We start from the raw sequence: 21906 nt of genomic DNA, 5'->3' as shown, positions 1-21906 counted from the left end.
GTGCAGCAGCCGCCACAGGTTGCACAAGAACCGTTCTCCGTGTGTCCTGGACGTGTCTGCAGTTGTTTATAATTTCCTTCGACCTGGGATTTGTGTTAAATAAACGTCTTTGTTTACTCATTTGAAAGAACGAGAGAAAAACACACACATGCACACAGACGTGCACGTGTGTGATAAGTAAAGATGAAGTTGGAACACTGAGTGAACATGTCCCAGCTTGAGCTCAAGGCCTCAAGATACACACAGAGTACACAAAAGGAATGCGGCAGGATACCTGGTACCGTCTGTGAAGAGCAGAGGCATAACAAAGAATTATGGATCCTGGATCAGGGGGGCAGCAGTGAACCAGAACTCTTGTCCTGAAACTGTCAAGATCAAATCATAAACCACTTTCTTAAAGAGTTAAAGTGAAACAGATAGCTTAGTGTATTTTACTACAGGAAGCCTGCTCTAGTTTTTAAATTTTGCCAATATTTGAACATTTCCAGGGACAAATGTTAACCAATAGGTGGCAGCAATTCTGAAACAATGTCAACTGCCATAAAAAAAAAGAACAGGAAATGATTGCTGGCAGAGAGGAAGAGACTTGTTATTAACTATTACCATTTTAGGAAAAATCAGAAGAATTGCAAAGAACTTGTGAATGGGAACCGACGTCATACTCAAACATTATGTAACTGTCAGCAATAAAACACAGTAATTAATGTACTGTCTGAGAATCAACTAGTGAAAGTACAGCCTTGTAGTCAGTTATTTTGTTCCACTGCAGGTACTGCATAATACAGCCACGTCATATTTGTATGATTTGACTCGGATATTTGTCATTTTCTCCTATTAAACATCAGCAAAATGACAGTCTGATGTGCAGTTTGCAGAATAAGCCACATGGTGGTGCCAGAGTAATTCAACACGATGGTTCATCAGCGTTGGTTGTAATCAGTTCACGTTTTTGTTTCTGTACAGGTCAAACACGCGTCCAAAAAAGAAAGAGAAAATAAAACGAAGCGTGTTGTTGTTTACATTTTTGAAGGTTTTTTATCCTTTACATTACTCTATACCACAAACATCCAATTATACAGATCTGTATTTTTCTCAAATCTACTTTAAGGAGTTCCTTTTTACCCATAATGCCTTTGCACTGTTCACATGACATTTGCAGAGTTTGTTTTGTATTTGGTGTGCACTTTAACGCAATTCAAGAACCTGAATGTGTCTTCTCTTGTCTTTGTAATTATCATATTTAAAAAAAATAGTAACGCACAAAAACTTTAAAAAGCAGGAAGCATCATGAAATGTTCAACGTCTAGCAGTGAAAGTAGCAGTGACAGGACAATAGTGACCAATGATAAGATGTCTAGAGGACATGCAGGACTCTTCTCTGTGGTTCCTCCTTTTGTGTATCCCCGCCACGCCTCCAGGGGTCGCCTTGGCAACAGGTTTTACTGCCCGCAGCCATGAAAGTACAGCTTTGGCTCCAGTAATGAGAGCAAAGCAGTTCACTGGATGGAACAGTAGACACTTCTGCAGTGACTGAAAAAAGGAAGGGTAAAAAAAGTTGGCTTTTTTTCTTCGTTTTATCAACTGAGAGGACAATAAAAAGAAAACAAAGAGAAGTTTTTTCCCTTTTCTTTGTTGCTTTGGTTTTGGCTATGCACAGATTCGTTTTCCCAAGATGTTGACTGAAAAGGACTGAAAGAATTCGGGAAAAGGCAGCACTGGAAGTGAAAGGATGCATTGTCCAATCAAAGAAGAGGAGATGGAAACAAGGCGGAGGAGAGGAAATACAGAGCATTGCCGAGTTTTAGGAGTGTTGGAGGAGATGAAGGTTTTTTATTCTGACACCATGACAGGATGGAGGGGAGCCATCACTGAGTGGGAAGCCACCATCGATGAGTGTCCACCAGGGGGCAGAAATCAGCAACTGCAATCAACAACAGACATTGGTAACAGAAAATTAGTTTTATTTTCTCTAACTTTAATTCTGCAAATATAGGTGCTAATGGTATTTATATGATTGTATTGTAATTATTAGTATTATTAATGCTACTATTATCTTGTGGTTATTTTTGTTGTTTAATATTGTTACATATATAGTTTTGTTATATATACAAATGTATTTTTATTTTATTTTTATTTTTATTTTTTTTGTCATATATACAAATGTATTTTTATTTAGCTATAATTGTTGTACTTTTTAAAAATGTTTTCTACATCTGCTTCATTTCAGATGTTTCTCCAAACTCCATCAGCGACACCTTCCAGTGTTTGGCTGATGACATGCAGAAAATCATCAACAAAGTGAGCACAATCATAACCAAACTGGAGCCAGAGATTCTGCCAGCACCTGTAGAAGTCACTTCAAGTCTGGATGAAACCTGTAAGGAGACCACGGAGCCTGTATCACACGAATCTGTGTCCTGTGTGCCTCAACAGGAGGCTGAAGTTGAACCTGAACAATGCTGTGAAGGCCTGTCAGCAGACAGCCAACAAACTACAGACTCTACCGTCTGCAGCTCAGACTCCAGTGCTGCAAACAAGACAGAAAGTCAAACAGGGATCCAAGGTCAGGGGACTGACAATGAGGACTGTGTTTCTACTGTGTGTCAAAAGGATTTACTACAGAATGCAGGAAGACATGCAGAGAGGGCAGAGGTCAAGGTCAAAGAAGAGACAAGGAGAGAATGGATCACAGTGGGGTGAGTCAAAAAAGTAACCAACATTACATCTTCATTACTGTGACTCTTCTATACTATCAATAAAACTGTACGGATCTTAAGTCAGTAAGTATCACGAAGGACTATCCAAAAACCCACAGGAAGTTGGTGATTTTGAATTTCCTGGTGATTATATTTTGTTAATTCAATTAGTAGTGACTGTTTGATTCAGTGTTCACAGCAATAGAACATAAAAATTGAAAGTCAACCGTACCATCTGTGTTTTATCCTGTGTGTCTGGAGATGATCCAGTTTCTTCCCCTTCATTTGTATGTTCACTCATACATAAGAAAAAACCTCTGCAAGGACTTTATCACTCTGCAGCCAGCTCTTTCACACAGTTCACAGGTGGGTCAGTGCACACAGTTTGTTCAGAAGGAAAGGAAGGAAGGAAGTGAAAGTGAATTGTCATTGTGACACAGCACACCGCTGCACACAACCAAATGTGACCTCTGTTTTTAACCCATCACCAAAGTGAACAGTGGGTGAGGACGGTGCCATGCTCAGAGCACCTCAGTGGGAACTAGCTGGTGGACTCGAACCTGAAGCCTTCCTGACCCAGGTCCGCTTCCATAACCACTAAGCCACCACTGCCCCTCAAATCATGAATCCAAACAAGTCATGAACGTTTAGATCAGACCAGGAAACCCCGTGGTGGACAGACTAGAGATGTTGGTTTCCACCAAAGGTTGGAGTGAGTTCGTTTCTACTACACTGATGAAATATTAACAATTTCTACCTTTCTGCAATAAAATCCAGGCTGACTGGTGAAATGGAGGACGGCCAATCAAACGTTCCGGATGCCTGCTTCATCCAGGCTCCAGCTGGTGCAGCTGAGGTCCTGAGGTGTGAAATGGCAGAAGCCTTCAGCAGCTTCATGGTGGCCGGCTCAGAGGAGCTGGTCAGCAGGGTGATCAGGATTAAGGTCCAAGGTCAGGCCAAGTTCCCCTTCCCTGTGACTGTGAGCATGCCTTTCTGCACCCGATACCATGGCGTCTACAGGGATGTTGTTGTGAAGATTGTAGATGGAGAGCAGAGGGTGAGCTACATCACTCCTGTAACAACAGAGGGAGTGTGTGGTCAGAAGGTAAGGTTTTTACAGCATCAGCATTAGTATCAGGCAGACATTAACAGAAAATGTCATGCAGACTGTATAGTCTTTAAATCTTTACAAGCTGTTTAAATGAAGGTTGTTTAAATGAAGGCAATTTATGTATTTTGGAAATGTACAGTACAGTTCATGTAAGAAAAACATAAATCAAAAAACCAGATTACAGTATCTCTAATACAGTCCCATGAAGGACAACAAGAGAGTCACAAAGCCTGTATAAGGTCATATAACATTTAAATGTTTTTCATGCTGAGTTTTTTATTTTTAATTCTGTCTTGGTAGGGCTCATTTGCAGAGGTGAAGGTCTACTCCCTGGGTCTCTTTGCAGTGGTGTCCTGTCTGAAACGAGAACACTACACAGTTCCCAGAAGGGGTTTGTCACTCAAGCTGCCAATGGACGCTCGTGTGTGTCTCAACTACCTCCCAGGATCGTTTACTTATCCAGTGATGGCACAAACCATGGTAGATTGTCTTTATCCAGCATTCAAACAGAACTCATTTGATTTGTCAGTTTCCTCAAGTTGTTTCTTAATCTAGCAATAAAAAAACTTGACTGACACATTAGCAATCTGTTAGCAACATAAAAGTGTCCATTTCATTGGTACTCATTTCCATGAATATTTCACATTTCTGATTTCTTCTGACTCAGATCCAGCCTTTAGACACTGTCCTCCTGGCAAACGTCAGGGCCAGAAGTGACATCTATTACTCAGTGGTGTCTACCAGTTCACTGCTCTACCTCAGCCATCCAAACTCACAGCTTCTGAGGAGGCCACTCACCATCACCTTACCCTGTCCCCCAAACCCTGAAAAGAGATGGAGGATCAGAGGACAGGGGAAAGGAAGACACAATCAACAAATCAGTCCTCTCGCTCTGACATGGGATCAACCTGCTTCTCCTTACCCTAGAGTGAGGTACAGTAACAGGCGACATGTTGGGAAGGACTTTCACAAACAGTCAAAACATGAGCAAATTGTCTTTATTGTTTTACTGTACGACTATCAACCAAACAATAACACAGCAGATACAGGAGCCAGACTGAGGTGATGTAGTTACAGTGGTGACAGGAGTTGTCTCATGTCTAAAAAGTCAGGGGTTTGATGTCTGCTGTCTACTGACTATATGATTGGTTTAACATTTAAGGTTGTTTACCATCTCCTTATCCTGTCAGAAAACTGGAAGCCTCTCTGATATCCCCGGAGGAACTGTCGGATGAGCTGGTCGTTCTGTGTTCTCGGGACAGACAGTGGAACGTTCTGGAGAAGGTGACAGTCAGAAACCAGCAGAACGGATTGGTGTCGTTTGAGGTGATGGAGAACTTCGACAGGTTTGAACCCACTACCTGAGACAGTTTACAGCGTGATACTTCCACCTTCGTCAGACCGTCACCAGGTGTCGGTGGTGACGTGCCAGCTAGGCGTGATCTTCCTCTCAGATTTGACAGACCAGTAACGCCTCCTGCTGTCAGGTCACCTCCCCCCGGTGGTGCTCCTGGTGTGTGGCAGCATGTACGCGCCCTCATCTCAGTTCATCGTCCTGTGTGCACGTTTACTTATCTTATGGCTTCCTCCCAATTCATTCAGTGGTTGTGGTTTACTATGGTCTGAAATGGCTGATCCTGGATCCTTCTGATGCTCCTTTTTGAGCAGCTGCCTGTTTCCCTGATGTACACTTTAGTACAAGAGCAGCTAGGTATTTCATATATGACGTTGCATTTTTTTTTCAGTTGTATCTTGTCCTATTTAAGTGTAGACATTATGAATTGATACAGTATATCCCCATTTTTACTGTTTCTAATCTCATCTTTGAATCATTAGTCTCGTCTTCAGTCCATTTATCCAGCTGTAGTCGTACCATAATACACAAATGGATGTGTGTCCAAACACATCCATTTTTACTTTGAGGACATTTTCAACAGCTCCTCTCTATGGATTTGTTGATGCATCTTCCAAACTAACAAGATAACTGCACAAAGTGCAATGTGTGGCAGGATCATCCACAGCAGAAGAACCAGCAGTGCAGAAAACCCCAGAGTTAATCCTGTGGTCTGACACTCCATCCAATCCTCATTGGTCTCGGGTTCTGAGCTGTTTTGAGCGGTTTGTCCATCCACCAGGAGGACAATCTGAGAATCATAAAATATCAGATATCAAAGCCCTTTGTTCACCCTAAAACAATTTCATCAATAGTCAGTGTTTTTTAAAAGGTAATTTCTGATTTTTGCCCAACTTTGTCTCCTTGATCCTGAGACTTCCTGTTGAAGTCCACCAACCACTGCAGCTGATTCAACGGCCTGTATGTCCTCAGTTTCCTGCTCTTGGTTCCCAGGCACAGAGTAAGAACTGGTCGACCTCCTGAACCACCAATCAGGATGTAATATATCCTGCATCTGACCACAAACACCGGGGGGAAAAGACTTTTACTGCACTGTAAATGAATTCCATAGAATCCAAACAATCAGATCAATTCATTTTAAAAGTACCTTTTAGCTGAAACAGAGTTTGCTCCAGTTGACTGCAGGTTCAGATGTGTCTCAGGTGAAGCAGGACGATATATTAATCTAATCAAACCAGGGAACCCAGGTTGTGTGTCTCTGTGTAGGCTTTTAAAGCTGAAGACATGAACAAAGGTGAGGCAGGAGGCTGGGGTTGATTTATGTAGAAGAAACACACTTCATTTGGAGTAACCGTGCAGTAGTTTAGAGTATACCTCTCAGTGAAGTAGAGCCTTTTGTTCTGGGGTCGTGGTATGCTGGCCTGCAAGATGAGAGAAGCTCAGAAGATGAAGTTAAAGAAATGCCTTTGACTGAGTGTGTAGGCTTCCTACCACAAATGTCCGCTGTCCCAGGCCCATTAGTTGGAAAAGAAAGTTGGGAAGTTGCAACATCTTGTCCCGGTTTTGGCTCGTCCTCACAGCCACCTCCACACAGTGACCCCCAGCGGTGACAGTCATCAATAATCCTCCAACCACATAGACGAGAAACCAAACGTTGTCCCTGGTCAGAGGGAGAACAAGAGTTGGACGAGACGTTTGGCACAGCTCATATGACTGGATGTATTTGACAATATCTGCCGTTTGTAGATATTTACTTTTGGACAATGAGTGCTGGTGGGAACTTGAACATGAAGGAGACAGTCTGAGATGTTGGCTGAGATGGAATCCAGCTAACAGCTTCAGCTGTAATTACACATTTGAACGAGCAGACGGCTACTTCATTCATTTAAACTGAATTAAATTAAATGATAGGTACATATATAAATACACACATGTTAACACACAGACGCACACATATATAGGCGTCTGTGTGGTGACCTTTGACCTAATGAACAAAATCAGCAAAACAAAGGAACATGATCTCACCTCTTGTCGCGTCTGCTCTTTATCCTGTTTCAGAAGTTGGTAGAAAAATGAATTGTTGGTTTCAGTACTGACACCAGGACTGGAAGAGAAATACAGGAAAGGAAAACTGCAGAAACCGACAAATAAAAGGCTTTTCTTTACGTAAGGGGTTTAACAAAGGCAGTGTGGATCAAGACAGAGCTACATGCTTGGGATTCCAGCCTTCAGTCACCTTATATAACGATGCTATATGTAAGAATTGAAAACGGATTTTTGTTTCAAAGATCATAGATGTATTGGCTTTAAATAGTAAAACCATTCTTCAGTAAGGATGTACTGAACTACAGAGCTCAGCCCATCACACTGTTAGCTTTAATCTCAAACAGCTTTCCTGCTGGAATAATGAGATTTCTTGGAGGGAAATTAAATTCTCCATTCTGTCTTAAGTGAATTAACTGTGTGCTCTGACTCTGATCTTCTCATCTGCTCCCGTCTCTGTCTGTCTGCTCCTCCCAGACTCCTGGTGGTTCGTCTCTCCTCCCCACTGCAGCCCTGTCACCTCACCTCCTTGGCGGAGGAGCTGGAGGAGTCGGTGGGCTGTCACTCCGTCGCCGTGGTCCTCCAGCGTCCACAAAATGATCCATACACCGTCCTATTGGCTGCGCTGCCGAGCAGGGACCTGAGCTGGGAGCTGAGCAGACTGAGGTGTGGGAGTAACGGTGGTCTTCTGGAGACCTCGTCTCAGATCTCCATGTGTGAAGGAGATCAGCTCCTCCTGTGCTTCAGTGGCAACATCACCTCCACCAGTAAGACCTGCAACCAAAACAGATGGAAATCATTATTGTGGTTACCTACCTCTAGATGATTTAGATACTTGTTGTTAACTTTTGGCTACATTCACGGCTAATTGTTAGCTCTATTTAACTGCTATTACTTTTTTTGAGAGTTTTATAACATAAGAATTATAATTATTGTGTTAAAAGTTAATTTAATTAAGTTATGCCACATTAATTATGACACAAACAATGTTATATAATCAAATGTAACATAATAATGTTACATTTGATTATATAACATTGATTGTTAATTAATTTAAATTATATTTAAGCATTTTCTGAGCTACAGTAACACTTGCCTGTGATTTTAGTTCATGTTAGTCCTAATTATGGATTGTGTCTTTTTGTGGTGGTGGATTAGTGTGTAAGGAAGTGGACTTGGGTCAGAAAGTTTTCAGGTTCGAGTCCCTCAGCTGCCAAGTTACCACTGAGGTGCTCTGAGCAAGGCTCCGTCCCCACACACTGATCCCCTTAAAGCTGCCCACTGTTCACTTTGGTGATGGGTTAAAAACAGAGGTCACATTTGGTTGTGTGCAGTGGTGGAGCTGTGTCACAGTGACAAGGAGTTCACTTTCCTGTTTTTCCAAAATAACTTCATATCTCTGCTGGTGTCATAGTAGTAGTAGATGTTGTTGTCATTTTAAAGGCTACAAATGTTTGTTACCCTGTTGTTTGTAAATGATGTAAAGATAACAGCGTTCTTCTTCATGTTCCTACAGGAACCCTTGAAAACCAAAATGGTGCCCCGCAGGAGCGAATCACCTTTCACGCTCAACGCACCAATCAGTTGTCTGTGCGTCTGACTGAAGTGGACACATTTGGAAACTACAGCTCAGCACACTATAAAGGGACAGTGCAGTTTTATAAGGTGAGCAGAGGTCAGGTGGAGTGGAGAGGAGACACAGCTGGGCTGAAGGATAGAAGGATGCTGCAGGATGCTGTGTGTTCACTGCCTCTGACTTTACCCAAGGTGACCAGCAGTTCAGCCAAACTACTATTTCAACTGACACCTGTCTCCAAAGCTTTGAAAGAAAACCAAATGTCTCCATTTAATATCTTTTTTTTAGAAAGTGAGGACCATTAATCGACCGATCACAGCCAAGGTGAAGTTATGTGAGGAGACAGGTATTTTACAACCACACTCTTGTGTGTTTCCTCTGATGTTTGATGTTTGGATGGGATCATCTATTCAATGATAAGAACATTTTCCAGGTCATTTATTTAATGGTATCTGCAGCCCAGAGCTTCAGCAATGATAACGATGAGAACTAACAACCGTCTCGTCATTTGATCATTATTTCATTCTTTTCTCCTCAATCTAATCTGGTGTGCTTAATCACAGAGGGTGTTTTTACTTTTTTTTTAAATCTGACATATATAAAAAAGGGATTTGGGGATTTATTGATTGAATTTCTTTTTGGATTGTTTTTGTTTTGTTTTGCTTTTGACTTAAAGCTAAAAAGTTTAACATCAGAGTTTTGAGGTTAATTTTATGCATACAGTATATCCATCCATCTATCTATCTATATATATATATATGTGTGTGTGTGTGTGTGTGTGTGTGTGTGTAGAGTATATATACTGTATAAGTATATATACTGTATATGATGGGAATTTCCACCAACTTTTCCATATCGTCCACTCACCAGACTCCCTGTCGGACTCTCTTCTTCTCTGGTTGGCTGGGAAACTGTCAGAGGAGGAAGTAGCCTCGTTGGTTCTGTCCCTGCGTCTCCGCCGTAGTACCACTCAGCTTGTAAGGCGACGGTCAGGGCCCAGTGTGTCCACCCAGGCCTTTAACGTCCTGACCATGTGGAGGAGAGGTCAACCGGCCGCTGCACACCAACACAAGGCCTCACAGCTGGCCCAGTGTTTGTCAAAGAGCGGGAGAGCGGATCTGGGCCGGGAGCTGCTGCTGAGACAGAATGCAGCCATGAGACAGGGATCACCGACCTGAAGACATACAGTGTATAATTACTGATTATTTCCTTTTTAATCGGACCTACAGTACCCAATATTAGCCACCAGAGAGCAGCATTGGACTGTAAGGAATTATACACCGGCTACAAAAGAGACACTGGTGAAGCCTAATATTGTTAGTACGTATGTGAAAGATTTATTTTATCATATCAGTATTTTTTTTATTATTATTATTTTACAGAAATTGTATATTTGTCAGTAGAAAGCACTTCATGGAAAAACATTCAGAATCCATGATGTACTGGCCTTAATGTAATACTGAAATGTTCAGTTAGTTCAGTAAAACTATTATAATTCTATAGAGAAGCTAAAGAACTACTTGCTAGTTTTTGTAATTATGTAGCAGTTAATTTTTTACTTCCTATTTGATGATCAAAAGATTATATCACTCAATAACTATGTTAGGATACAAATGCAAATAATACAATGCTATATTTGTTGCTTATTTTCTACGATTCTTTCAGTTTTTAATTTTTTTAAACAGAATTTTGAATAAATTCCTATTTCTGTTTATTTTCTCCCTGGTGCTCCACACATTTTTTAATGGGAGATAAATCTTGACTGCAGCTGGACCAGTTCAGCAAGCAGCAGGTTCAAATTCAACTGCTGCACCCATGTGGTCAGACAGTGTCACAGCCAGTAATAGACAGGAGTTACAGCTGAAGAATACACTCAGAGCCCTGTTGAGGTTAAAGCACTCAAACTCACAAAGTATATTTTGCAAAAGCCTTTCAAAATGTATGCAAACTAAACCTTTAACTATTTCTCCTTTTAAACTCCACCGTCATTCCAAAGTCTGTGACCAGTCAACCTCGTGATTGCTGAGACCCTGAATTTGAGAACAATTTAATCAAAATCTTCCTCTATCTCACTTACACTTGACATCATGACAAGAATGGGAAAGCAAAACTAAGCACATTTTGGATTTATTTATCTATTTGAAGCGTAGCAGCATTTCACGACATGAGGTTTGCATTCGCAGCAACATTTGTCTCTGTCACCTCCCTCCACAGACAGGCAGGTGATTTAAACGGCCAATCAGCCGCCTGTAAACGAATGGTGACACTGAGCTGTGACCCGTTCTCAGCTGCCTGACACTTAGTCGTCTTTTGGATTTCACAGCATGTCTGTTGATGATAGCTGGGCAGGATAGTAGGGCTATACTCACAGTACACGGAGGATTACTGCAGTTTCTTTTTACATGCTGTGAGGTTCAAATATTTTAAATTAAATTCCGGTGTGCACTGTTGTAGTATGCAAACATTTCAGATTGTGTAAAAAAAGGATTGCATGGTCTGTGTGAAAGCATATCCTAATTATGTGTGGTTAATAAACGTGTTTCCCTTCAGAGGACGTGATGATTAAAGACAGACTGGACTACTGTCCTCCACTCTTGCTGCTACTTAATATATAATTACATCCTGATAAGTTTGAACCCAACAAAAACCCCGTCCTCCTCTGATTAAATCTGGTTCCTCTAGGTTTGAGCTCCGCCCTCTTTCACTGGGATTTGATCGAGGTATTTGTCATCAGCTCTTCTAACTCCAGCTGTGTGACATTCAGCAGACTCCAGGCTGAAGCAGAAGAGGCTAATGATCAATGTCATGTGTCCATGTGGGGACAGGAGGCTCCCTGCAAGGCTCAGGAGCCCCCTGCTGCCACAGCTGGGGGGCACAGTTAATGAAGTATGAAATGGTAACAGGTGGAGGTGATGTTTTCCAGGAGGAGGATTATTCTGTAGCAGACGGATGACGTGTTTCCACTCAGCTGCTTTTGACACAAATGCAAAAGCACAAACTTGAGATGTCACTCAATTTGACGTCCTGCAGAGACAAGAACTCTGGTACGTTTTCTGTCTTTTGTCTTCTGTGTTCAGTTCAGTGTTCAGTGACTTTACTGTCTGGAGGTTTACCTACAATACCTGCAGTACATGGCAATACATGAAAGTTTAGTTTCACTCAGACTATTGGTAATACAGGCATTTACAGCCCAAATATGAACATTTTTGAAACATTCAAAATCATTCTGTGACCTTTTGCTACATTTTTCAAATCATGTTCTGTAAATTTGCTCAAATTATGTTTGTAATAGTTGGTTAACACTTCAGCGGAAGACACTTGTTTCTGCATCTCTGTTTCCTGAAGGTAACTAAAGTTTCAAAGGAAAGAAAGGAAAGTGAACTCCTTGTCACTGTGACACAGCACACCACTGCACACAACCAACTGTGACCTCTGTTTTTAACCCATCACCAAAGTGAACAGTGGGCAGTTTAAAGGGGAGCAGTGAGTGGGGACGGAGCCATGATCAGAGCACCTCAGTGGTAACTTGGACTCGAACCTTCCGGACCCAAGTCCGCTTCCTTAACCACTAAGCCACCACTGCCCCCCAATCTGAAACTGGCCAAGCCCAAAGTATATTTAGCAGTATTTCCCAAATGACTCCAACCCTGATAAATGTTTTTGTTTCTTCAAAGTTATTGGAGTTCAACTTTTTTACTCTCTATCTTCACTTCTTCCTGCCATTAAATCCAATAGTTTCCACCCTCTGTCCCTTCAGTCAGATTCTAAAGGACACGTGTGGCATCACTAGCAGCAGAGTTGTGTATCTGGAGACTGTGTGCCAGAGGGGGGTATCATTAGTCTGCAGCAGAGCCTTCAAACACACACACACACACACACACACACGCACACACACACACACTGAGGGCTTTGCTAGCAGTAAATGTCACAGAGGGGGCTCCCATGGTGCCGGAAAATCGTTTCCTCTCCCATTTTACCTCCCTCCTCTCCAACTATACATTATTAAAAAGGCCACGCAGCAAGGCACTCTGGGAGGATGCCCACCGTCCAGCGAGGCAGGATACACAAAGCACCGGTGCAAAACTTCATCTGTTTCCTCATCTGCCTCCTGTCAGCTGACACATGCCTACTTTATAGCTGTCAAGGTGAAACCAGTCACAGTCGGAGAGGGAGTCGTAATTGAACATCAGAGCTGTCACAGCTCGTCCTGAGAGATTTCACAGCACAACGTTCACATCTGGAGGAGACACACCTCCTTCTTCACTCTCATAAAGACTTCCTGGCGTGACGTTGAGGAGCTGAGGCCAGATTAATCACCTGGGGCTTGATTCAATTTGTGAGTATTGTTTTGTAGTATGGTTTGCAAATCTAATTTAAATGTAGTGTAGTTTACCATCTTAACATGGAATGATAACAAGACATCATAATATATTTACCTAATATCTATTTATCTTCACGGTCTCACATGGTCCAACAAAAAACACATTTTCACCTTAACTAAACACTGAATGGCATCTAATAACGAAGAACCATGTTTCATTGTACTTGTCATGATATTTTGAGAAGTAAATCTCACAGAGGTCACAGCTTAAGCACCTTAAGGAGCACAAATGGAGGTGAAGCAAATGCCAGCAGCCACCAGGCAAGGGTAGAATTCACCTCGGACACTTTGTCAGTCCATCACAGGGCTAGGATATAGAAACACACAACCATTCACACTCAGATTCACACCTATTCACACCTCAATTACGTCATGAACTGTGAGAGGAAACCAAGGAACACAGGAGATTCTTCTTGCTGTAGGGCTAACCACTCCGCCCCCATGTGGCCATTTAGAAATGTAGAATTTAAATTTTGCAATTTTGTAAAAATATGATTGGCTCATGTTTGTGCCATGAAAGACAAAAACTACACTGCAGTTCCCAAAAGCCAATGTCATATCATCATAATTCATATTCTTATTCTTATGCAATAGCAGACAGCTCTGGACTGCAGGCAGGCCACTGAAACACGAGAACATTTCCTCATATTGTCACAATTTTGAAATTTGTGCAGACTGAGAATGTCAATTTTCTTGCCCCAAACACAAGCTGCTATTTGAAAGTTCTTTGTGTGACTACAAAGCATGTTTCCTTGGTTCCTGTAGGTAAATCACAGAACGACACAGAGAATGAATGTACATCTGGTTACCTTCTGGTTACCTTCTGGTTACCTTCTGGTTACCTGGTTACTTTTCTGTTCCATCTGAATGAACACACTATACATATAATTCCCTCAGAATGGACAAACTGTATGGAGCAATTTTAGATCAGCCTAATTTTCTGTCAGTGGTTCAGGTCATTGTTGTCCCACCGGAACCCGGGTGAGTGAAAAATGGAGACAGCTCCTCCGTAGCTGCCCATTCAATAGCAAAACAAGGATGAATCAAATCTCCGGGGTGATTCTCTGACTCATGCTGACTCTACTGCTGTGTGCATGTGTGTGTGTGTGTGTGTGTGTGTGTGTGTGGTAGCACAGGGGAAACTGCAGTCAGATAGAGAGAAAGCACTGAGGTGTGCTGCTCACTGGTCCAAAGAAAACTCTTCATTTGTCCCTGTTTTCAGTGACTGACAGGACAGATGGTCTGGCTGTGCCCAGGATCCACTTGGGACCGAAGTTTCCATTGGGTAACGAGAAGGGCAGGAATGGCCTTCAGGGATTTTATTTTTTTTTCACGTTTCCCATCACAATCGTCCTCCTTCATACCCAACAACATGCATGCTAAATGTGTTCCTCATAGTGACCTCTAAAGGATGTCAATGTCTGTCTTGCAATAACAGAGCAATTTAGTAATAACTTTCTTAAAAACAAAGGATTTCATTACAGATTCCCAAAAATAACATGCAGGTTTTGATATTGTTTCTTCTCTGATTGGCTTCCTAAATTTTCTTTCAGTTATGTTTTCCAAAACATACAGTACAGGGTTAAGATTTACCCTCTATGCTGATGATTCACTTTCTTATGTGGACATTCGTCTGTGACTGCTTACAGGGCAAAAAAAATCCTAATTATTGCTCCAACTTTCTGAAGTTGGAGCAAAACAAGAAATGCTGAAAAGCACAATGTCAGGTTCCAGGTGTGAAAACGTGACAATCAGTATATACTGACATAAAAATGGAGCTGAAAGGCGTCCTCCACAAACTATAAACAAACCTATTGGAACCTTTATCCAAAATGATTGGAAGGAAATGGCTGTCAGTGCTGAGTGGTCTTGTCAGCAGAAGCAGAGTTTCATGTTTAAAACCTACACATCACTGTAAAGGAGAATTATGTCATGTATTTCTCTGCAGCTGTCAACTACCAAACTATTCATCAGAATATTTCTGTTGTTTTCTCCCAGCCTGCAATGTGTTTGTCAAAGTTACAGCTGTCACCGAATCACAGCATCACAGCCTCCCCGTCCAAATCCATATCCAAATCCAAAACTCTGGAGAAACTGCTCAGGCAGATTGCTTCTAGGCCAACTTTTTCAGCCAGTTCCTTTGCTGGGCTGCAGTCGACTTTATTTTTAATAAGATATTGGCAAAACATGACTTTGTGTGATTCAAACCGTGCAGCACTGGGCTCGTTCGTCTCTTCTGCCTTCCTGTGCATGGATAGACCCTCTAGCTGATTCATGTGAACAAATAACATATCAGTAAACAGCTGCAACTTCACCAGCATCTCCGTCAGCCATACCTGTTATCTGATGCAGTCACACTGGTACAGTACTGTTTACTCCAGGAATGAGGAGTGGGGAAGGTGAAAAAGGGTCGGGCTGTGTTGGAAGGATGATGGCAGAGCAAATAAACAGCAGTGAAAGGAGAAGAGTGGGCGCAGAAGAGAAGGTGTGACATGATGGTTATGGGTGAAATGTGTGAGAGAGGGTGTAGCAGCAAGAGTCCACTGGAGTGTGAAACCAACCTGACATCTGGAGGAAGGAGTCTGTATCACACTACCACAGGAGGAACATATTTCCAGTTCTCTTCCTAGGGTCTTTTCAAGGTCAAAGGGTCTCAAACATGCAACTGCCAAAATAAGAATACTACTGCACACTGACCATGAAATACGTTCTTTTTTCAGAAACTACAGTATATCAACAAACTCTAAATCTACCAGCCACTTGCTTCAAAAAGGACTTAAACTGAACTTTGATCATGAGTCGTCAGCAATAAAGCAAAAAGGCCTTAAACTGAACTTTGATCATGAGTCGTAGTACAATTAAAGCTTAATGTTGGCTTAAAATAAGAAAAGCTAAATCATCTTTAATGGGGTTCACATAGCTTCAGACTGGAAAGGAATTCATAACTTACCTAAACTTAGGGAAATACATTACTAAAATTTAGGGCAGTGGTGGCTTAGTGGTTACATGGCTCCGTCCCCACTCACTGCTCCCCTTTAAACTGCCCACTGTTCACTTTGGTGATGGGTTAAAAACAGAGGTCACAGTTGGTTGTGTGCAGTGGTGGAGCTGTGTCACAGTGACAAGGAGTTCAAGGTTTCAATTTCACTTTGGCAAAAAATGTAATTTTTAAAAATAGATAAGCCAAACAAAGAAAACCTTAATGCTGAGAACTCTGTCTAAAAGACAAATTGAAAACAAAAAATGAAAAGACAAAGGCATTAGCAAAAGAAGAGAGTAGAAGAAGCAAAAGTATCAAGAACGGCAAGAAAAGCAAAATAGTTTAAATTGCATAAAAATGGAAACATTCTCCCCAAAGATTCTGCATAAAATTGTTTTTTTGTGTTAGACATACAAGATTCAAGCTCAGTGGGAGGATGGGCTGATACAGTTGGATCTTCCTTGCACCATTCCTCCACCCTCCACAAGTGTGTGACATGAATAATTGAGGCCGGTTCTGTGACCGTGGCTTTGGCAGTGTGTGAATGTGCTGGAATTCTTCAAAGCTGTGGCTCCTGAGAGCTGAAAGGCCACACTGAGATGGATTTCCATAAATATGAGACCAGCTTTAGGTGGAAGCAGATACGTCGAGACAACAAACATCTTTAATAACCTGCTGTTATGGGCATTTGATTCTTCCACTTGCTACGTGCTCCATCCACGAAGAAATGAAGATTAATTAGAGTTGAATAAATCAAAATGAGACAACAATTAAAGTGTTTTTACTGAAGAAATCATTCGAAAAGTAATTATTTTTACTGTTTATATGTTCTCCAAAATAGAAAGAGAAAAGTAAAAAAAAGTAAAATTATGGCTAACCTTTGGAAATCTTTAGATCAATATCCATCTTGATGTCAAATTGAGTAATCGTTGTGGCTAACATTTAGCATTCTTCTTGTCTTTATTCATTTCTTCTGTCCTTCCTTTTTTTCTTTCCACATTGGCTGTATTAGTGTTAGCTATCTTAAAGGGAGCGTTTACATATTATATATACATATATATATATATATATATATACCAAATATTACTGCCAGATTACTCTTTATTTTTTGTATGTATATATTTTTTGCTAACATCAATTGCCTGCAGATCCTCTTGGGCCTGCAGACCACAACTGAGCTCTTAAGTTTAAGTGTTGTTTTTTGTACTGTAAAAATAATGTTAACTAAATAAATCTCCACAGGATTTAAACAGCAACATTCTCTGCACCCACTCACTGAATGGACCCATCAACCTTTAAATATGGCACCATGACAATTAATAATACACTCAGTAACCTCAGAAATGAAACACTCTACTGCCGTCCAACTTCCTCTCCGCTGTAAATGGAGCCGCTCCAAAAAATGAATCCAATGAAATTCACCTCTTTCAGCAATGTGCAAAGAAATAAACCGAGTCTGAAAAGGGAACGATGCTGACTGTAGGACAAATACTGTATCTGCACTATGCCGAGCTGTGAAGTCATGGATGGTCAGAACAGCACGAAGAAACAGGTTGAGAAACACTGTTGCCAGATCTTATAAAGGTACAGGCAACACAGTCTATTCACAGTCTCAAAATGAAGGATGGAGAGCCAACCTAATCATCTAACCTTACAATCAATGCATTTATTTAGCATTGTATGCTATACATACACATAGGTTATTACTGTTGACTTTTTTCTGAACTACACCTGTGTGATATGCTAGCCCCAATTAGAGGTTGAACTAAAATTTTTAAATATTGTCCCAGTACTCGTTTCATTTTTTTTGTTTGTTTTTCTTTTTTTTTTTTTCTGTATTTGTGTTCGACTCCGTTTGGTTTGGTCATGTTCACAGCAGGACGAGGGAGCGAAGTGAGCAAGGATGACCATAGAGTTTAACTAACCCAACAAACAAAGGCAAAATGTACTAGCCAATCAGAGACAGGCACGACTTCACCATCCTGCTGCTGTGGACGTCGGTGCAACAAGACAGAGTTGGCATTTTTGTTGAGTTTGCAGAGACACGACAAAAACAAATCCAATTAAAGCAGCCAGTATGTTTTGATTTTATTTGAGCTAATTAACAGAAAACAAAGCCCACAGTTGCCTTTAATGAGCCAACTTGGCAACATATTGAGGAAACCTAGTCAAGCTTTCTGGGCGTCCTTTGTTCCCCTGGTCTGCTTTTGTAATAACTCTGACTAAACCTTTTTCACTTGGGGCGCCTAAAAGATTGTGAGTGCTTATAAATGGTACATTCTCAATAGAAATGTGTGTGTCTCCTGGATATGAATGTGTCTGCCAGGCCTGCTGGGCATTTCTCAAACAGCTGTCAGCTTCAGTCCAAGTGTTTCAGCTGACTGATCCTCAAACAGGGCCAATAAGTTCCCACACAAAAGCCCCTGCACTCCTGTGTGTGGACACTTTGGGCTTTTTGAAGCGTCCACCTCAGCACATCACTCTCCATTCTGTCATCCATTACTCTCTCTAACCAGCTCCCCTTTTCCCCACTCAATACTCCTACTTTCTCCTTCTTTGCCATTTTCTTCCCAATCTGCCAAAGTGCAGTGTGAGGTGCTGTATTTTGTTCTGCACAATACACCTTAAAGGAACAATGTACAGCTTGACTGTATAAATATTACGGTGGGAAAACTGAAACCGAAACCTTAGAAAAAACAAGAAGACAATGTTGTCATTTTGCCAAAAGAAAGTTATGGACACTCCTTTGATGTGTTCTGAGACTCTTTTAATAGGTCCAGGTTACCCATACTGCTTTAGGATTTAACGATCCATCAATGGAAGTAAATGAAGAGGACTGCCAAAACTGAAGGAAGTAAATGAAGAGGACTGCCAAAACAGAAATGATGAAGACAAATCAAAATCATCAAAGGTACCACAAAATACATCAAAGGGGTGAAAGCAAACAGCCCATCAACAGATATGATCAAAACAACTGAAAAGTAGTCAACACACAGTTACCTGCCAGCAGACAATGAAAAACACAATGGAAGACAACCAAGTTGTCGGTTTGGAGCCCAGCAATCTGAGCTACAGTGACAACAATCTAAATAATATTAAAGATGTTGAAGAATGCAATCAAGATACAATTTAACAAAAATAAAACTTGTCCCAAATGCATTAAAGGAGTCATGAAACATGCAAAATGCTTTTAGGACCCAAGCAGTAACACACACCATCCAACCAAATACATAAACAAGTTTTGTAGAAAACATCAAAGGATTTATAAAACACATCAGAGGAGTTGGTGTTAGAATCTACTGCAGCTGATATGATTTCATTCTGGTGGCCTGAACATTCACCTTAACTCATAAAATATTAAATACAGAAATACAGCATTGGTGTAATGGCTGTAGAGTCCTGACAGTGGTCCAGCTGATCAGCTCTGAAAAGAAAGATACAAAACCAACAGTAAATATGACTGTGTAAGAGTCTGAGGGCGAGAAGCATGACAGAGCTGAACCATGCAGCATCTCCTTTGGTCCCACCCCCTGCCCTCCAACAGCCCCCCAAGGACGGCCAGCCCATTACAGTAATTAACTGGAGAGGGGGTTGATGGGATGGAGAGGAAGAAAAAGGGAGAAGGAGGTAGAGATAGAGAAAGTGGTTCGGACTGAGAGAGGAAAGAAAGATGGGGGTTTGGTTAAGCAGGGAAGAGGGGAGGAGTGGGGGTGCATGGTGTGGGTTGGGATGGGGGGTCTTTTATTTCTGCCGAGGCAGCAAGTGGGTGGGGGCCACTGCCGTTAATCCCTCAGTGACTTTCACTGCGTACAGTAAGCAGTAGTGCATTGCAGGCCAGGGCCCCTGCAAATTAATCTAGCAAAAAGCCTGCGATATGGCTCACATCCTCCTCCTCCTCCTCCTCCTCCTCTTCTACCACCATCACCTCCTTCTCTTACTGCTGCTGCTAAAGCGACTTGGAAGAGAATGAGGGAGAAAGAGAGGGACAAATAAGGGCAGAGTTTGAGATAAGCCGCAGCTGTATTGTTCACAGAGTGAAGAAGAAATGAGGACGGTGGGACGAAAAAGTGGGGAGGAGCGAGGACAGGAGGTGGTGAGTAGAGAAAGAAGGGAAGACGATAAGGAAGTCTGTGGACTATTTAAAGAATGGGGAAAAATTGATGACCAAGCGGCTGCGCTTCAGTGACATCACTGAAGGGACGTGATGAAGTCACTGATTGTGGTGTGATTTCCTGCCACTGCATCATGATGTAACCGTTCACACACACACACACACACACACACACACACTGCTGACTCAGATCACGGCACAGTTTCTACACCACTTAGATGTCCAAATGTACCCAAACCTGGAAATACGAAGGAGATGGAATTGAACCTGACACCTTCTTGCATGTCAGGCACGAATCCCAGCACCGCACCACTCTCAGCTTTCCAATCTCTTCAAATTCCACCACAACCATCTGTGCGTCCATCCAATCTCCCTTCTACCTCCTCGTATTTCTTTATCAGTGGCAGCTGCTGGTGTTTCTCAGGGGGAGTGCAATAACGGAGAACAGTGTTGTTATGGCCGACAGAGGGAGAATGATGGACGGTGATAATACTCATCTCCCCAATATCCTCTTTCATTTACTGGCCTGCCCCTGAGGCCAGGAGCCTCTTATTGAGCTCCGTGTGACTGTACTGCGTGGGGCCTCAGCAGACAGTCCTACAGTGAGCCTGATCGACCCCATACCTTATTACTGACTCCTCTAATGTCGCAGCTGATTGTCGGACAAATCACACTGGGCACAGAGAGGAGTGCAGTACCTGTTTTAGCCACTGGTGGCAGCACATGAGCGGGCCATAGTAGCAAACTATGGCGGGCTTTTTTTATTTTATTTTGAACTAACCTATTGTTTGATTACATCTTGTCATGCATTTCACTCTGCACATGTAAAAGGTTTACCACAGCGATGAGTTCACTGACACTGGGAAAAGAACTCTTATCTGTTGAAGTTAGAAATGTAGTTCTATCGCCTGGATGTCGACTAGTTGGCATTGTTTTGCAAAAACAAAAGCAAAAGCAAAAATAGCTGTTTTTTTTATATCAAGTCCATGAGCAAATTTAAAAAACACTTAAACGTGAATTTTTAATAGTATTTTGCACACAGTTGTTTAATACATTTCCAGAATATTGAATTTTCTGATTTCCTGAGTAAAATGTAGAGGTTTTCATACTCAATATTTGGTGTTACACTACACTGTTTTTCATTTGTTGCTTGATGTTAACTTTTCCCTCCACTATAATATATAGCTATTTTTCAACTAACTTTACTAAATGTGCTAACCTTTACAACTAGGTTATAACTATAACTAGCTGTCTGGGTAAATTGTTATAGCTGTTTTTTTTATATTTTTAACTGTGAGGTATTTCTAGTTTCCTTTTGTTTTGCCAACCATAGACTGTATTCTTTGGGTTTTTTTTTTACTAAACATGTGACTGTTATGGTTGCATTCTTTTCTTCTTTTGTGCTCTGTAAAGCTGTGAAGAACAAAGGCACTTCTCTCCATGGGTTATGCAGTTATATTTTTAAACTAGAAAAATGCACACACTCATTAAAAGGAAAACCCAAACTAACCCAACGACAAAGGGGAATTATTTGCATATTGGCCTAAATAAATATGTATTTTCCTCTGCGTTCATTGTCTTCAGGGCTATGGATTCAAAATAGGTCAAAACTGAATAATGTCGAAAGACGTAAATGTTTTTTTTCCTGTTTTCA

The 21906-nt window shown here is 41.5% G+C and overlaps 2 protein-coding genes across 2 annotated transcripts; one reads left to right on the top strand and one right to left on the bottom strand.

Moving 5' to 3' along the window:
* The first annotated feature begins 128 nt into the window (after window positions 1-128).
* dthd1 (death domain containing 1) lies at window positions 129-10116 on the top strand. The gene is made up of 10 exons (XM_017031297.2): window positions 129-1943; window positions 2228-2696; window positions 3474-3801; window positions 4108-4287; window positions 4475-4740; window positions 4998-5153; window positions 7682-7971; window positions 8721-8971; window positions 9069-9126; window positions 9651-10116. The coding sequence occupies exons 1-10, from the start codon at window positions 1730-1732 to the stop codon at window positions 9956-9958; spliced, it is 2520 nt and encodes an 839-aa protein (XP_016886786.2). The 5' UTR covers window positions 129-1729; the 3' UTR covers window positions 9959-10116.
* Window positions 5188-7805, bottom strand: LOC112488165 (uncharacterized). Its single transcript, XM_025063143.1, has 7 exons — window positions 7187-7805; window positions 6916-7003; window positions 6653-6821; window positions 6536-6582; window positions 6309-6437; window positions 6056-6215; window positions 5188-5951 (listed from the first exon to the last, which is right to left on the bottom strand). Exons 2-7 carry the CDS (start codon window positions 6948-6950, stop codon window positions 5721-5723), a joined length of 771 nt encoding a protein of 256 aa, XP_024918911.1. The 5' UTR covers window positions 6951-7003; window positions 7187-7805; the 3' UTR covers window positions 5188-5720.
* Window positions 10117-21906: the final 11790 nt, after the last annotated feature.

Source organism: Cynoglossus semilaevis, chromosome 1 (genome assembly GCF_000523025.1).
Source record: "Cynoglossus semilaevis isolate Cse_v1.0 chromosome 1, Cse_v1.0, whole genome shotgun sequence".
Taxonomy (NCBI): Eukaryota; Metazoa; Chordata; class Actinopteri; order Pleuronectiformes; family Cynoglossidae; genus Cynoglossus; species Cynoglossus semilaevis.
Note: the sequence above shows the minus strand (reverse complement) of the source record. Positions and strands in the feature narration are given on the sequence as shown.

What these genes read in the sequence shown, in the direction of transcription:
- dthd1 (XM_017031297.2), top strand. Translation starts at nt 1,730, where the DNA reads ATGCATTGTCCAATCAAAGAAGAGGAGATGGAAACAAGGCGGAGGAGA. An exon ending in AGAGAATGGATCACAGTGGG is followed by an intron (nt 2,697 to 3,473) that starts GTGAGTCAAAAA and finishes AATAAAATCCAG; the next exon opens with GCTGACTGGTGAAATGGAGG. An exon ending in AGGGAGTGTGTGGTCAGAAG is followed by an intron (nt 3,802 to 4,107) that starts GTAAGGTTTTTA and finishes CTGTCTTGGTAG; the next exon opens with GGCTCATTTGCAGAGGTGAA.
- LOC112488165 (XM_025063143.1), bottom strand. Translation starts at nt 6,950, where the DNA reads ATGTTCAAGTTCCCACCAGCACTCATTGTCCAAAA. An exon ending in CCAGCACTCATTGTCCAAAA is followed by an intron (nt 6,822 to 6,915) that starts GTAAATATCTAC and finishes CCCTCTGACCAG; the next exon opens with GGACAACGTTTGGTTTCTCG. An exon ending in TGGGACAGCGGACATTTGTG is followed by an intron (nt 6,583 to 6,652) that starts GTAGGAAGCCTA and finishes CTCATCTTGCAG; the next exon opens with GCCAGCATACCACGACCCCA.